General features: G+C 57.6%; 1 protein-coding gene across 2 annotated transcripts in view; it reads left to right on the plus strand.

Moving 5' to 3' along the window:
• Nucleotides 1-7489: 7489 nt before the first annotated feature.
• Nucleotides 7490-14854, plus strand: part of PKN1 (protein kinase N1) — a 49481-nt gene continuing 42116 nt past the window's right edge. Inside the window, exons 1-2 of one of the 2 annotated variants that reach the window (XM_084610716.1) lie at nt 7490-7808; nt 12379-12521. Coding sequence is in view for 1 of the 2 variants with exons in the window: in XM_084610715.1 (XP_084466841.1) it covers nt 7788-7808 (21 nt within the window). In the remaining variant the exon portion in view is untranslated. The remainder of the gene's footprint in view (nt 7809-12378; nt 12522-14854) is intronic. The other variant, XM_084610715.1, reaches the window with a different exon arrangement.

Here is a 14854-nt window from a genome sequence, read left to right on the forward strand (position 1 = left end):
TGTGCTGCGGGCAGGGGGGTGGGGGCTCAAGAGGGGGTGCTCTCCCCTGGTTGTCAGTGCGGGCTCTTGTGCGACACCTGGGGACGCTGTGCTGCGGGCAGGGGGGTGGGGGCTCAGGAGGGGGTGCTCTCCTCTGGCTGTCAGTGCGGGCTCCTGTGTGACATCTGGGGGCGCTGTGCTGCGGGCAGGGGGGTGGGGGCTCAGGAGGGGGTGCTCTCCTCTGCTTGTCAGTGCGGGCTCCTGTGCGATATCTGGGGGTGCTGTGCTGCGGGCAGGGGGGTGGGGGCTCAGGAGGGGGTGCTCTCCTCTGGCTGTCAGTGCGGGCTCCTGTGCGACATCTGGGGGTGCTGTGCTGCGGGCAGGGGGGTGGGGGCTCAGGAGGGGGTGCTCTCTCCTGGCTGTCAGTGCGGGCTCCTGTGCGATATCTGGGGGTGCTGTGCTGCGGGCAGGAGGGTGGGGGCTCAGGAGGGGGTGCTCTCCTCTGGCTGTCAGTGCGGGCTCCTGTGCGACATCTGGGGGTGCTGTGCTGCGGGCAGGGGGGTGGGGGCTCAGGAGGGGGTGCTCTCCTCTGGCTGTCAGTGCGGGCCCCAGTGCCCCACAGCGGTGCAGTGGCTGGCTGGGTGCTGTGACCTCACCCACCTTGGCTCTCTTGGGCCCAACGCGGCTACAGCCACCCTGCATCCGACAAGCTACACGTACCCCAACAGCACAGGTCTCACCCCGCTGGGCCTTGCACCTTCGCCCGGAGCCATTTCCAGGCCTGTCCAGTGCCGCTGCGGGGGGGCAGGGCCTTAGCCCCCAGCACCTCACTCGTTGCCCTGAAATTAAACAAAAGAAACCCGGAAACCCGGTGGGTTAGAAAGAAAAGGCGTAAATGGTGGGCCCCGCAGTGGGGGGGTGGGGGGGACTGGACAGCAGGGGGCGCTGCGGCGCTAGGAAAAGTTACAACTCTGGTGTCCACGGGGAGGCTTTGCACAAGGAGACCTGGTGCTCTGATGCTAGTGCCTAGATACCAAGGAGATAGATAGATAGATGGGCTGTATGGGGATAGATAGATAGATAGATAGATAGATAGATAGATAGATAGATAGATAGATAGATAGATAGAGGGGGTGTATGGGAATAGATAGATAGATAGATAGATAGATAGATAGATAGAGGGGGTGTATGGGAATAGATAGATAGATAGATAGATAGATAGATAGATAGATAGATAGATAGATAGATAGATAGATAGATAGATAGATAGAGGGGGTGTATGGCGATAGATCAATAGATACATTAGATGGGGGGTATATGGGGATAGATAGAGGAGTGTATGGGGTTAGATAGATAGATAGATAGATAGATAGATAGATAGATAGATAGATAGATAGATGAGCAGGGTGCTCGGGGATGGACAGATAGATAGATAGATGTATGGGGATAGATACAGGGGTGCATGGGGATAGATAGAGGGATGTATGGGATAGATAGATAGAGGGGTGTATGGCGATGGATAGATAGATAGATTAGATGAGAGGGGTGTATGGGGATGGATAGATAGAGGGGTGTATGGGGATGGATAGATAGATTAGATGAGAGGGGTGTATGGGGATGGATAGAGGGGATATATGGGGATCGATAGATTAAATAGAGGGGTTATATGGGAATAGCTAGAAAGAGGGGTGTATGGGGATGGATAGATAGATTAGATGAAAGGAGTATATGGGGATAGATAGATAGAGGGGGTGGATGGGGATAGACAGATTAGATGAGAGGGGTGCGTGGGGATGGACAGGTAGATACTATGGGGAGAGAAAGAGAGCGTGCCTGGGGATGGATAGGTGGATGACCGCTGAATGCTGTAAGTCCATAAATGGCTAGACTCACACAAACAAATCACATTTGAGAAAAGGACCAAACCTGAAGATGAACCAAGGAGAGGGGGAGCCAGGGCGAGGCGCTCCGCTCAGAGCTGGGCAGACACAGGCTGCAGCAGGGCGGCTGCATGCCCACGAGCGCTGTCTGCCACTGAACCTTTGCGTGGAGGTACTACCCCCCTCCCCTTGGCCCAGCGCCCCATGGCTTGGCCAGCTCGGACGTCTCGGTGCTGGGAGCTAGCGGGACCCTTTGAAGAGACAGCCGCGCAGGTGGGTTGCACCACGGAGCAGGGGACGAGTGGGAAATGCTGGGCTCTGTGTGTGAATCCTGACTCTGCTGTGCCCTTCAGCGGCGCTCACTGGGCCCGTCGGGCCAGGGGCTGTACGGACATGACATAAAACCAGCCCCCTGCTTCAGACACTTTACAGCGTGTCATTGGAATTGCAGTCGCCCCAGGCCAGGTCCGGACCCCACTGCGCAGAACCTGCCCAGTGGTTATGGTGCTGACCTTGGACGTGGGGTCCACGGGTTTAGTTCCCTGCTTTGCTACAGGCTCCCTGCGTGTCTGTCTGCAAGTCACTTAGCCTCTCTGCGTCTCACAGAACTCTGGGCCAAAGCTGGGCTTTCTGGCTCCTTCACACGGCATGTGCGCCCCTTTCCTTTGATCTCACGCATGGGGGTGGGGCTCAGACAGCCCCCGGCTCTCCTCATATCACAATCACAGCTCTGACAAGCAGCTCCAGCTAATCGCTCCACCCTTCAGGGCAGCTGCACCCAGCTCAGCGAATGCAGCCGGAGAGCAGCCAGGGAATTCTGGCCTATGCCAGGGGCAGAGTTAAGGTTGTATGGGTGTGGGGGATCCTCCATCACTGGCAATTAGATGATCAAGATGACTTTTGTTTAAAGATCTCTCGTTCCAAAGGAATTGCTTTGGGGAAGTTTTCTGGCCTGCGTTGTACAGGGGGTCAGTTGATCATAGAATCATAGAATCATAGAATATCAGGGTTGGAAGGGACCCCTGAAGGTCATCTAGTCCAACCCCCTGCTCGAAGCAGGACCAATTCCCAGTTAAATCATCCCAGCCAGGGCTTTGTCAAGCCTGACCTTAAAAACCTCTAAGGAAGGAGATTCTACCACCTCCCTAGGTAACGCATTCCAGTGTTTCTCCACCCTCTTAGTGAAAAAGTTTTTCCGAATATCCAATCTAAACCTCCCCCACTGCAACTTGAGACCATTACTCCTCGTTCTGTCATCTGCTACCATTGAGAACAGTCTAGAGCCATCCTCTGGAACCCCCTTTCGGGTAGTTGAAAGCAGCTATCAAATCCCCCTCATTCTTCTCTTCTGCAGGCTAAACAATCCCAGCTCCCTCAGCCTCTCCTCATAAGTCATGTGTTCTAGACCCCTAATCATTTTTGTTGCCCTTCGCTGGACTCTCTCCAATTTATCCACATCCTTCTTGTAGTGTGGGGCCCAAAACTGGACACAGTACTCCAGATGAGGCCTCACCAATGTCGAATAGAGGGGAACGATCACGTCCCTCGATCTGCTCGCTATGCCCCTACTTATACATCCCAAAATGCCATTGGCCTTCTTGGCAACAAGGGCACACTGCTGACTCATATCCAGCTTCTCATCCACTGTCACCCCTAGGTCCTTTTCCGCAGAACTGCTGCCTAGCCATTTGGTCCCTAGTCTGTAGCGGTGCATTGGATTCTTCCATCCTAAGTGCAGGACCCTGCACTTATCCTTATTGAACCTCATCAGATTTCTTTTGGCCCAATCCTCCAATTTGTCTAGGTCCTTCTGTATCCTATCCCTCCCCTCCAGCGTATCTACCACTCCTCCCAGTTTAGTATCACAACGGTTTCCCCTGGCCTTGGCATCTAGGAATGGATGAACTCTCAATTTCTGGGTTTTCAGAGGGTGGAGTTTGGCTGAACTCTGCATTAACAAAGTTCTTTGCCAGGGAGTATGTTAAAAGTGTAAGGTGCTCACACACAACAGTCATGGGAGCTGTATAATTGACTGCAATAGCCCCATTGTGCCAGGAGCTGTACAGACACATAGCGGGAGACAGCGCTGGCCACAGAGAAGTTCCGGTAGAAAAAGACAAGGGATGGGAGGGAAAACCGAGGCAGAGGGCAGCGAACTGGCTAGCCCCAGGGTCCCCAGCAGGTTAGTAGCAGAGCTGAGAAGAGAATCCTAGTCCTCGAATTCCTAGTCAAGTACTCTACCCACTAGACCATGTTGCTTCCTCAGAGCTCATTGAAGTCTTTTCGGGCCCATTCCTGCAAATATTTATAATTAGGCACCCGGGGCAAAGGGCGACAAATTCTTCCTAAAAGAGGCGGGGGGCACACGAAGCCCCGCCCCCTCCATGGCCCTGTCCCTGTCCCTCTTCTTCCCACCGAGACCCTGCCCCCCGGCCAAGCTGGAAGCTGGAGCTGGCCCGGGAACCAAGCCCCTCTACCTGCCTGGGGTGGGGGGGGCCCTGAGAACAGCCCCCAGCCCATGTGCTCATATCCTGGGGCCCCTGCCCAGGGTAGGTGGAGGGTCCATGGCTCCCCACATCTTCCTGGGCCCATGTTACCCGGTCAAGGCTCCAGTTTCTCGCCTGGCTGGAGGGCGGGGCCTTGGGGGGCAGGGTGGGGGGCCGGGCCCATGGCAAAAAGTGGACAGGGCCAGGCTTGTTCACTTTCAGATGTGTTCTGGTGTGCCTGCCTGGGGCATCCCATTGGCCTAACAGATGGAGCACTGGATTGGGACTCTGGAGACCTGGGTGCTATTCCTGGCTCTCCCACTGGGTGACATGGGCAAGTCCTGTCACCCCTCTGTGCCTCAGTTTCCCCATGTGTAAAACAGGGGTGATGATACTGACCTGCCTGGTAAAGCGCCTCGGGATGTACAGATTGTGAGAGCAGGGTAAGGATGCTCACACTGCCAGGATCAGGCCTACAACCTATTTATGCTGTTTGCTCTCATCCATTTCACTCACCAAATCATTGACACATCAGGCTGGAAAGCACCTGGAGAGGTCACTAGCTCATCCCCCTACTGAGACAGGAGCCCATAACCCCAGCCCATCCCTGACGGGTTCGTCCAACCTGCTCTTCAAAACCTCCAGTGATGGGGATGCCACGGCCTCCGGAAGTTGCCTGGTCCCGTTCTGAATGGTCCTTACAGCCAGGAAGCTTTTCCTAACATCTCACCTAAATCTCCTTTGCTGCAGATTAAACCCATTATGGTTTGTCCTAATTCAGTGCACGTGGAGAGCAGCTGGTCACCGCCCTCTTTACAACAATTTGGGACATATTTGTAGACTATCAGTCCCTCCCCTCCTTTCTCCTCAGCCCCAACTGAGGCCTCCCCAGTGCCCAGAAGAGCAGGACCCGATATACATTCATGGTGCCCCCACAGCTTGAATACTGCCTGCAGTTCTAGGAACCCCTCTCCAAAAAGATCTATTGGAATTGGCAAAGGTACAGAGAAGGGCAACAAAAATGATCAGGGGGATGGAATGGCTGCCAGATGAGGAGAGATTGAAAAGACTTGGGCTGGCCTGCTTGGAAAAGAGACCACTGCGGCGGGATGTGGTAGAGGGCTGCAAAATCATGGCTGGGGCGGAGACAGTGACTAGGGAAGTGTTATTGACCCCTTCAGGTAACACATGAACCAGGGTCACCAACGAAATGAATAAACAGCCGAGTTAAAACAAACCCAAGGAAGTTCTTCTTCACACAACACACAGTGGGTCTGTGGAACACGTTGCCAGGGGATGTCGCCAAAAGTATAAGCAGGTTCAAAAAAGAAGGAGACACGTTCCTGGAGGATAGGTCCAGCAATGGCTACTAGCCAAGGTGGTCAGAGACACAACTCCATCCCCTGGGTGCCCTAAGCCTCCAGCTGCCAGAAGCTGGGACTGGACAACCAGCTGGACTGGACAATTGGAGGGAGGGATAGCTCAGTGGTTTGAGTATTAGCCTCCTAAACTCAGGGTTATGAGTTCAATCCTTGAGGGGGCCATTTAGGGCTCTAGGAGGAAAAATTGGAGATTGGTCCTACTTTGAGCAGGGGGTTGGACTAGATGACCTCCTGAGGTCCCTTCCAACCCTGATATTCTATGAACCAGGGATGGATCACTAGAGATTACCCTGTACTGTCCATTCCCTCTCTAAAGCATCTGGCAGTGTCCTCTGCAATAAAAGACCCATAGCCAGGGGTCTCCATGCCTCAGCCTGACCATCCACGCTGAAATTTTTACACCCCCCCCCCCCCACCCCCAGCAGTTGACTCTAAGATTTGGTGCTGCGGGTTTTTAGACATCCTCTCATCAGAGACAAGCTACTGGCTGGCTGGACCCGTGGTCTGCCCCAGCGTGGCTGTTCTTATGAAACAACCACCCCCCGCTTGTTTTACGTGTTAATCCAACCTCCTCTGTGGGCTGTGAAGTGCAGTGGGTCAGTTTCACTTTCTCTTTCTCGTCAATTTCCTTTTTTGTTTCCCTTGCTTCTGCCCAGCCCAATAGGGAGCGCAAACAAAGCTCCTTTCATTCAAACGCAGCACTGAATCCCCTCGCTCTTTCCATTGGGTTAATCCTCCTCCCTGTTTTTTTGGTTTTTTTTTACCTAAATTTCAAGGACTTACATTAACTTGGCAGCGGCCGCGCTTGCTCTGGAACAGACCCAGCCGCTGTAGTTGTGCGCGAACACTTGCTGAGTTGTTAGCCTGGCTTCTCTTGTGGGAATTGCAAACTTTTGTCCTTGATTTCAAGTGAAACTAGCCAGCCCGGGAGTTCTCAACTTTCAAGGGCTTGGATTGCTGTGTGTGTTGGGGGGGGGGCGGGGAGTGGAGTCGAGAGCATCATAAAGGGGAAGTGGGGGGGGGCTCCTGGTTTAGATCCTGGGGGGCTGGGTGGGGTACACAGTTCGGGTATGGAAAAAAACCTGGAGAATCACTGATTTAACTCCACTAGGACATAGGTCGCCGGTGCCCTCTATGGGGTGGAATCAGAGCTGCGCAACTGTGTGTCATAGGCAGGGCTCTGGGGAGGGGGCTGGGCAGCGCAAAGGAAGCCGATCTGGGGTCAGTGCAGCATCACTCTGGAAAGAGCAGCTGTGGGGCACGGTGCAATGGAAGCAGCTGCGGTGGGGGAGGGGAGGGCCAATGCAATACACCGTCCCCTCCTCGCTCCAGGAACCACCCCCGCATTCATAAGGACATGCAACGGCTCTCGGTGCAACCCCTTGGCGCGGGGTGGACAGACTCCTTCTGCAGGCAGCCCGGGCGATGCCGCCACGGCGGGGGACGGCTCGGGCTCTCCCGGGCCTGAGCTGCTAATCCCTTAATCTGCAGAGGAAGGGAAGGGAAGGGACCCCGGGCGGCAGCTGCAATCCCCGCAGTCTCGGGCCTCGGGATCCCGCCCCCATTAGCCGCCTGCTGCAGCCAGCGGCCTCCTCCCAGTTCCCCCACCCTCCACCCTGGTCATGTGACCAGCCCGGCAAGTTAGGGACCCAGAGAGGGAGGGACACAGCAGGGCGCGCTGGGGACTGGGGGGCGGGGGGGTCGGCGGCTGCAGCGCGAGCCGCCCGGATAGAACGTTCCCCGGTAGCTGCATTGGCGCGAGCCGCCCCGGGTCGAACGTTCCCCGGGAGCAGCCGCGGCGCGAGCCGCCCCAGATCGAACGTTCCCCGGGAGCTCCTCGCTCTTCCTTGGTCCCCGCCTGCCCCGCCGGGAGGGGCTGGGGGCTTGCAGCGAGGGCTCCGCGCACGGTGCCCGCCCCGCAGCCCGGAGTGGGGGAGGAGGATGGAGGGGCGGGTGTGAGGGGGGGGCCCCCCTTGGAGAACAGCAGCAGCGGCAGCCTTCCCAAGAGGAGGAGGAGGAAGAAGCAGCCGCGGTGGCTTGTGCGGAGGCGAGGGGCAGAGATGGCCAACGACCCCGTTCAGGTAAGAGCGGTGGCCGGCGGGCAGTTCGTCCCCAGCCGCCAGGGGGCAGCCCCTCCAACATGTCTGGGACCTGGGATTTGAGCCATTGCATATATGGGATCTCTAACGGGAGGGCGGTTGGACCCTCCCCATCTGGGATCTGCAAGGGGGGAGGTGGAACATGCATAGGAGACAGGGGTGCTGGGGGGGGGGGGTAGCACCCAGTGGCCTGAAGTGGTTTTCATCGTATAAAAGGTTTACGGTTTTGTTCAAGGGCTCTCAGCACCCCCGCTATACAAATTGTTCCAGCGTCACTGTGGGGGGGTTTGGAGCCACTTGCACATCTGGAGCCTGCACGAGAGGGTGTTGAACCTCCTATCGCCCCTGCACATCTGGGACATGCAGGGGGGTGGGGCCTATTCCTGTGGGGCCCCCCTGCACATCTGGGATATGCCCAGCTGCCCCCCCCCCATGGTGGAAGGGGAGTGTGGGGCAACCCCCATGATGCAGGTGGGACATGCAGGCCCCCGGCTGGGCCAGGTTCTGCTCTTGCCATCTGTGTAAAGCCAGAGAAACGCTGCTGGCGTCTGGCCTGGGGGAGGAAGGTGGGGGTGGGGGAGGGAGCTACAGGCCTTCCCTGGCCAGCTGGGCCGTGTCGCTCACGCACATATTTCAACTTACAAGTTCAGTGCCATCTGCCTTGCATCTCTCTGAAGTCCCTGTGCCCCCCTGCCAGGCCTTGCCCATCCAGACACTGGAACTTCTGCCTCTCTTCCCATCCCTCCCCCCATTCTGGTACGGGTCAGTTTGGAGAATCCAGACCCAGAACCTGACTGTATGACAACCCCCCGGCTCTCGCAGCCTCCCACCCTGGGCATGGCCACAAAGGAGACAGGTGCAAAACCTGATGCAGCTGAAGAGTGGGTGCTGTGAGATCTGGCCCTAGAGAGCACTGCGTGCGTGACCATCCCCTGAATTAGATGCGGGTTTCTTTTATTTCCACCCCCCGCGGTATTTCCAGATTCCCAGTGCAGCTGCTCCCTTTCCCTATCACTGAACCCCTGTTGCAACAGCTGAACCTCTAAGGGCACTGACCCCGCAGGTGTAAATCTGGACTCATCGGCCCTGGTTCAGATCCTGCTCCGTTACCCCCGGCCAGCCCTGCTGTAAGTGAGAACAGAATTCAGCCCTCTGCGCTGCTCGGATGTGTGTTTACCTGAGTGACAGAGACCGAGGTGAAATCCCCTCTGGCGGCCCTGATCCTGCACTAGCTGGGGAGGGTACGGAGGTCAGACACACCAGCCCTTATAGGGTCACAATTCCCTATAGGGGACTGGATCCTGCACTAGCTGGGAGAAGGCTGGGTTTGATGCTCCGTCCCCTATAGGATCACTCTTCCCTATGGGGTGCCTGCTCATGCACTAGCTGGGGGAGTGGGTTAGTCCCCCCCATCCCCTATAGGGTCACCTTCCCCTATAGGGTGCCCCATCCCATGCTAGGCGACAGATGGGGCATTGCTCTCTTCCCTGTTCGGAGCTCCTGGTTCTGTGCTAGCTGGGTCGGGGATGGGTCAGATGCGGCGTCGCCCCATAGGGCACCCTCCCCTCTAGGGGCCCTGATCCTGCACTGGTGGGGGGATGGGGCGGACGCTCTTACAATCACTTCCCCAGCGGTTGCTCCGTGGCATGACAAGCGCTGGCCCGTCCCCTGGGAACATCCCCGGTTGTTGTGGTTTTGCTCGCTTCCCGCTTGTGCCCGCGGGGCCCAGCTGAGTGAGAACTCTGCCGTGCTGGGGGATGTGCCGTTTGTGGCTCTGGCTCAGGAACCGGCCATGGGGAGAAGGGCCCAGGCCACAGCTGTGTGTGCACGGACCTTTGTAAACCCCACCAGCAAGGGTGTGCTCCAGGGGAGCCCTGGTGCTCTCGCTCAAGCTGCAGCAACTGCTGCTGTTAGCTCGGGAGGTCCCTGGTTCAACCCCAGGTGTGTTGGCCAAGATGGCTCCGGAGCCTGCCTCCGGCCCCTGCCTGGCCATGGTCATCCTCGGCTGCCTGTTTAAAAGATCGCTGTCAGGCTAAAAATCAGTAGGCTAAAAAACCCTTCCTTCCCTGCCCTGTTAGCAGCCTGTCAATTATTCAAGCTGTTATATTGATCCAGAACTGGCAGCCCTTTCCCTTGCCTGGCTGACGGGACTGGAAGAGATGCTCTGGCCCGGTTTTGCTCTCGTTTGCATTTTCTAAAGGACTGAATAATAAATCTGTTACCCGGCTCTTCTGTGGATCTCATTATTCCCCAATTTACAGATGGGGAAACTGAGGCAGAGAGGGCTTCCCAAAGTTACACAGCGGATCTGGGAAGAGAACCCAGGAGTCCTGCTTCCTAGTCGGGTCTCCTCCACTGGCCCATGCTAGTTAGTTTCACTTTTGATTCCATAATACCTGGCTCTCATGCTGTTGTGTTTGGGAAGCAAAAACCTGGATCCCGACAATGGGACCTTGAGCCAAAAATGTAATCCAAATAGCAAGCGTTTCTCTGAGCAGTTTCTGTAAAACGTAAAGACAAACAAAGTCCTTTGCAGTGTTGAACCTAACCTTTAAAGGGAAGCTGGCTGTTCCAGCCTGGCCCCAAACCACGGACAATCTCCTGGGCCTTCACAGAGCCCTGAGGGGGTCAGTCCGCATGGGGCCCATTCCAGGATCACTGTTCTGCAACCAGCAGGGTCTCGGGTGTTGTAACAAAACCCAGAGGCAGTAGAGAGATCTCCCTCATTTAAAGACCAGATTAGCCACTTGCACCCAAGGAGAACCCAAAAATGAAATTGACAATGAGCAAAACTGAAAAGGGACTTCATATATATATATATATATATATATATAATATATTTAATAGTCTGAGCAGAGAGAGGCAGGAGGCAAACAGTCAGCCTCGATAGCAGAGAGAGTGAAAGAGCTTTGTAAAATATTCCTGGGCTTCTAATGAGCCAGAGTTTTGTTAATGGCACCAGTCCCTGTGCTGCGTAAGTAACTTGACCCAGAAGGCTATCGCTGTCTCATTGTTTCCTTGTGCTCACTCCTGTCTGCCCACATTTGCTGGCTCCTGTCTGTGTAGATTGTCAGAGGGGGCCTTGCCCCAAAGAGCTGTGTTATGGGTCTGGCAAGGACCCCGTTGTGCTCGGCGCTGTACGTTATTATTAAGTGTGTTACTGTAGCACCTCGGAGCCCCGTTATGCTCGGCACTGTACAATGACTGGGGCTCCTGGGTGCTAACGTAATACACTTAATAAATAATGCACAGCGCCCAGCACAGTGGGGTTCTGGGCCATGACAGGGGTGCCTAGGTCGTACCGTAATACCCCGTATAATGTGGCTAATTTTGTTAACTTCAAAAAGCCGGTGCCCGCTGTGCTGAAGGGGAGGAGGGTTTGCAGCAGCAAGGAGCCGCGGGCTGGGAGCAGCGGCCAGCCAAAGCCCAGGGCTTCTGCAAGTCCCCAGTGAAGCACTGGCGAGATCCTGGGCCTTCTAAGAGCTGCAGATCGGCCAGGGGCCGTCATCCGGGGGCTGAGGTGCCGGCAAATTCAGACTGGGATACAACGTCTCTGTAGGGCGGGCGCTGAATGTCCTGGTGTCCAAGGCCAGCAGGGATCTCCAGGCCGACCTGCGGGGGAGCCCAGGCCATTACATTCCCCCAGGACTGAGCCCAGTCACTTTCCAACCAATGCGTTTCAGGACTCACATTGCCCTAGCCCCATACTGCAGGGGAAGGGGACTCCCCACCCTCCCACCATGCCCAAGGGCCCAGCCAGACTGAGCTGGGGGATCTGAGCAGCCAGGCTGGGCCGGGTTGGATCCTCTGTCACTCGGCATCAATAAGATGAGGCAGGACGTCATCCTAAGAGACCCAGGTGGCTCTAGCGGCCCCATGAGGAAGGGTGGGAATAGCGCCCCCCACTGCAGAAAGGGCTGGGGGAAATTCTGTGGCCTGTGTTTGTTTTGTATACTGGAAACAGCTGCATGGGCCCCCGGCCCTGATCGGGGAGGTGCCGGCTGTGCCAGGTGCTGTACGCGCCCCCGGCCCTGATCGGGGAGGTGCCGGCTGTGCCAGGTGCTGTACGCGCCCCCGGCCCTGATCGGGGAGGTGCCGGCTGTGCCAGGAGCTGTACGCGCCCCCGGCCGAGATCAAGGAGGTGCTGGCTGTGCCAGGTGCTGTACGTGCCCCCAACCCACATTGGGGAGGCGCTGGCTATGCCCGGTGCTGCAGGGGCCCCCGGCCCAGATCAGGGTGCGGGGGACATTGTGCAGGCTTTGCACAGGCAATCCCTGCCCCAGAGAGCTCCCAGTCTAAACTGATAAAGGGAGGATTCATCTCATCCCCATTTTATGGCATGAGGGAAACTGAGTCACGCAGCAATTGAGTGAGGTGCCATGGGGAGTCCATGTCAGCGCTGGGAATTGAATGCAGATCTCCTGGGTCCACCCTCCCTATCTCCGTGCTGTGGGCTGGGGGGGTCAGACTCGATGGTCATTCTCATCTGGCCTCGAAATCTACAAATCCTCACTTGGTCAGGGTCAGGTGATTTTCTTTTTTTTTTTTTAAGCTGCCCCCCTCCCCTCCGGTTCCTGCTGTGTCTGTTCCCTGCTGCGCTGGGCATGGCGTGAGGCCCCGACTACAGCGGCGGGCGTGTCTGGGCAGTGGTCCTGGCTGGCTGGCGCAGTCTCCCCCTCTTTGGGGAGCCGCGAGGTGATGGGTTTCTCTGCGCCGCACGGGAGCTGGGGGCCGGTGATCACGGGGTACTGGTGCTGCGAGGCGGGCGGTGCTGGGGGATGGCCGGTGAGAGGGGAGGCCATGTCTGGTTAATACAGCGGGGCGGGAAGGAATCGCGGTGTCTTTGTCTGCACATGAATAATTGACAGGCCGAGTTAATGCAGTCGATCCAACGCTCCTGTCTGCCGGGGCGTGAGGCTCGGCTCTCCGCTCCCCACAGCAGGGAGGGCGGCTGGCGGTTACGTTCCCACTGACTTCACTTGGCACAGAGTCCCTGAACCCCACCCCAGGGTGCCGAGGCTGTATCCACCCCCCCGAGTCCAACCTCGCTCTCTGGCCCTCCCTCTATGGCTGCATGGCCCGTGGGGGGGCTGTGAAGCACTAGCTGTGTAGTGGGGGGTCGTTAGATCAGATCCGTTTGCCCCCCCACCACCACCACCTGGCACTTCTCTTCCAGCTCCTGAGAACAGCTGCCAGCTTCCCCCAACTAGCGAGGAGCTCTGTGCCTGGCAAAGTGCGGGGAGGGGGGCACTACCCCCTGCTGGAACCCAGGACCTGTCCAGAGTCAGCAAGGAAACAGAACTGAGCTCTGCTAGCCTGGCGGGGGGATGCCAGGCTGGGGGGGGGGGGCAGAGGGAGAATCCAAGGGGACAGGGCAGCCAACTGGGGCTTGGGATGCTGCGGTTTGATTTCCCAGATCTGCCTCCCTGTGTGGTGTGTTGCTTAATTTGCCCCTCCCTGCCTCAGTTTCCCCCTCTATACATGGGGGTGACAGCAGATCCCTCCCTCTTGGGTGGGCGGAGATAATCCATTGATGGCTATGGGGTGCCTGGCTAGAGGAGACTCCATGGGATTGGGGTGTGCCTAACTCTCTTGGGCTGTGTGGAAACCCCAGCCCTAATCCACTGGTGGCTGCATCTCAGGTGGCTCTTGGTGCCCGTCCGAGCGGTGGGGCTTTGCTCTGGGGAAGGGCAGCACAGGGCGGAGACTGGCGCGGCGCTTTCAGCACCACTGGGGAAGCGCCCGGAGCAGGCCCTGGGCAGGCAGCAGCAGTGGCAGCTCCTGGCATGTGTCGGGCATAGGGCAGGAGAGTCTATGTACGGCGCCTGGGGGCAGCAGACCCCACAGGTACCAGAGACCAGGTCTACCACTGGTGGGCTCCTCTCGGAACCTGCAGAGGGTGGAAACCAGCTCGAACCCGCAGTGGGTCAAGGAGCAGCAAATGGCTTAGTCCAGTAGCACCAGGCTGGGACTCCTGGGTTCTATTCCCCGCCGGCCATGGCACCGCCAGGCGTGTTTCCCCCTGGCCCTGGCCCCAGCACTGCCCAGCACCGTTGCTCGCAGTGGCGCTTCTGAGCGCGGCTGTTTGTTCCCTCTCTGCCACGTGCCACCAACTCAGCCTCTCCGTGGACTGCCTCGTCCCCCGCTCCTGCCAGGGAGGGGCACAGGGAGCGTGGCACACCTGGGGCTTGACTCTTGCTCTTGTCTGTGCTGCTGTCAAATGGCGCTTCCCCGCTGGCTGCAGGGAACGAGGGCAGAATCGGGTGCTTTGTTTGTCGGTAGGTCCTATGTAAATACGACAATCCTTCCCCCCCCACCCCCTTTTTTTGTAACTGAATTCTGTGAAACCCAAACTCCTGCCTGGAGTTGGGACATGATCAGCCCAGCCTGGCTGAGGACACGGCACTGCCTGTCTTTCTCCCGCCAAGGGGGCCTCCCCGGCCCTTTAACTTCCTTGTGGGTGCTGCTGTCCCTTTAAACACCCCCCCCCATCTTCTAGCCCCAGCCAGGCTGAACTGCTGCAGCTGCAAAGCCATGCTGGCCAGGGTGTTGGCACCCAGCCGCCTGGGGGCACCTGGAGCCTCGGATGGCTCTGGCAGCAAGGGTGCCCACTGGCCATGAGTCCATGCCCCGGCCCTTGGCCCCAGAGCTGGGCACGGTGACCCGGGGAGGCTTTGGCTGTTGTCGTGCTCCAGGCTGGCTCTAGGCCAGGTCCCGTTCAAGGCCGCAGACCTGATGCTCAGATCCCCCCCGGTCCCATGGGACTGGCCCCAGCCCACAGTGGAGCTATCGTAGAGGCCGATGGAACTGCCTGCCACGAGGAGACTGGGGGAGGTGGTCCCAGACGACGGAACCCCTCGCCGCTAGGAGGCTGGGGCTCAGCCCACGGTGATCGGGGCTGCAGATAAACCCTCGGCTCTGTGATCAAACTTCCCTTCTTCCTGGAGACCAGCAAAATCAAAACACTGTCGTTAACAACTCCAGCTCGTTCTCTGACAGGCTGCGAAATGGGGCCGTGGGGGTGGGGA

This window comes from Lepidochelys olivacea (genome assembly GCF_965140295.1).
Source record: "Lepidochelys olivacea isolate rLepOli2 genome assembly, chromosome: 20".
Taxonomy (NCBI): domain Eukaryota; kingdom Metazoa; phylum Chordata; order Testudines; family Cheloniidae; genus Lepidochelys; species Lepidochelys olivacea.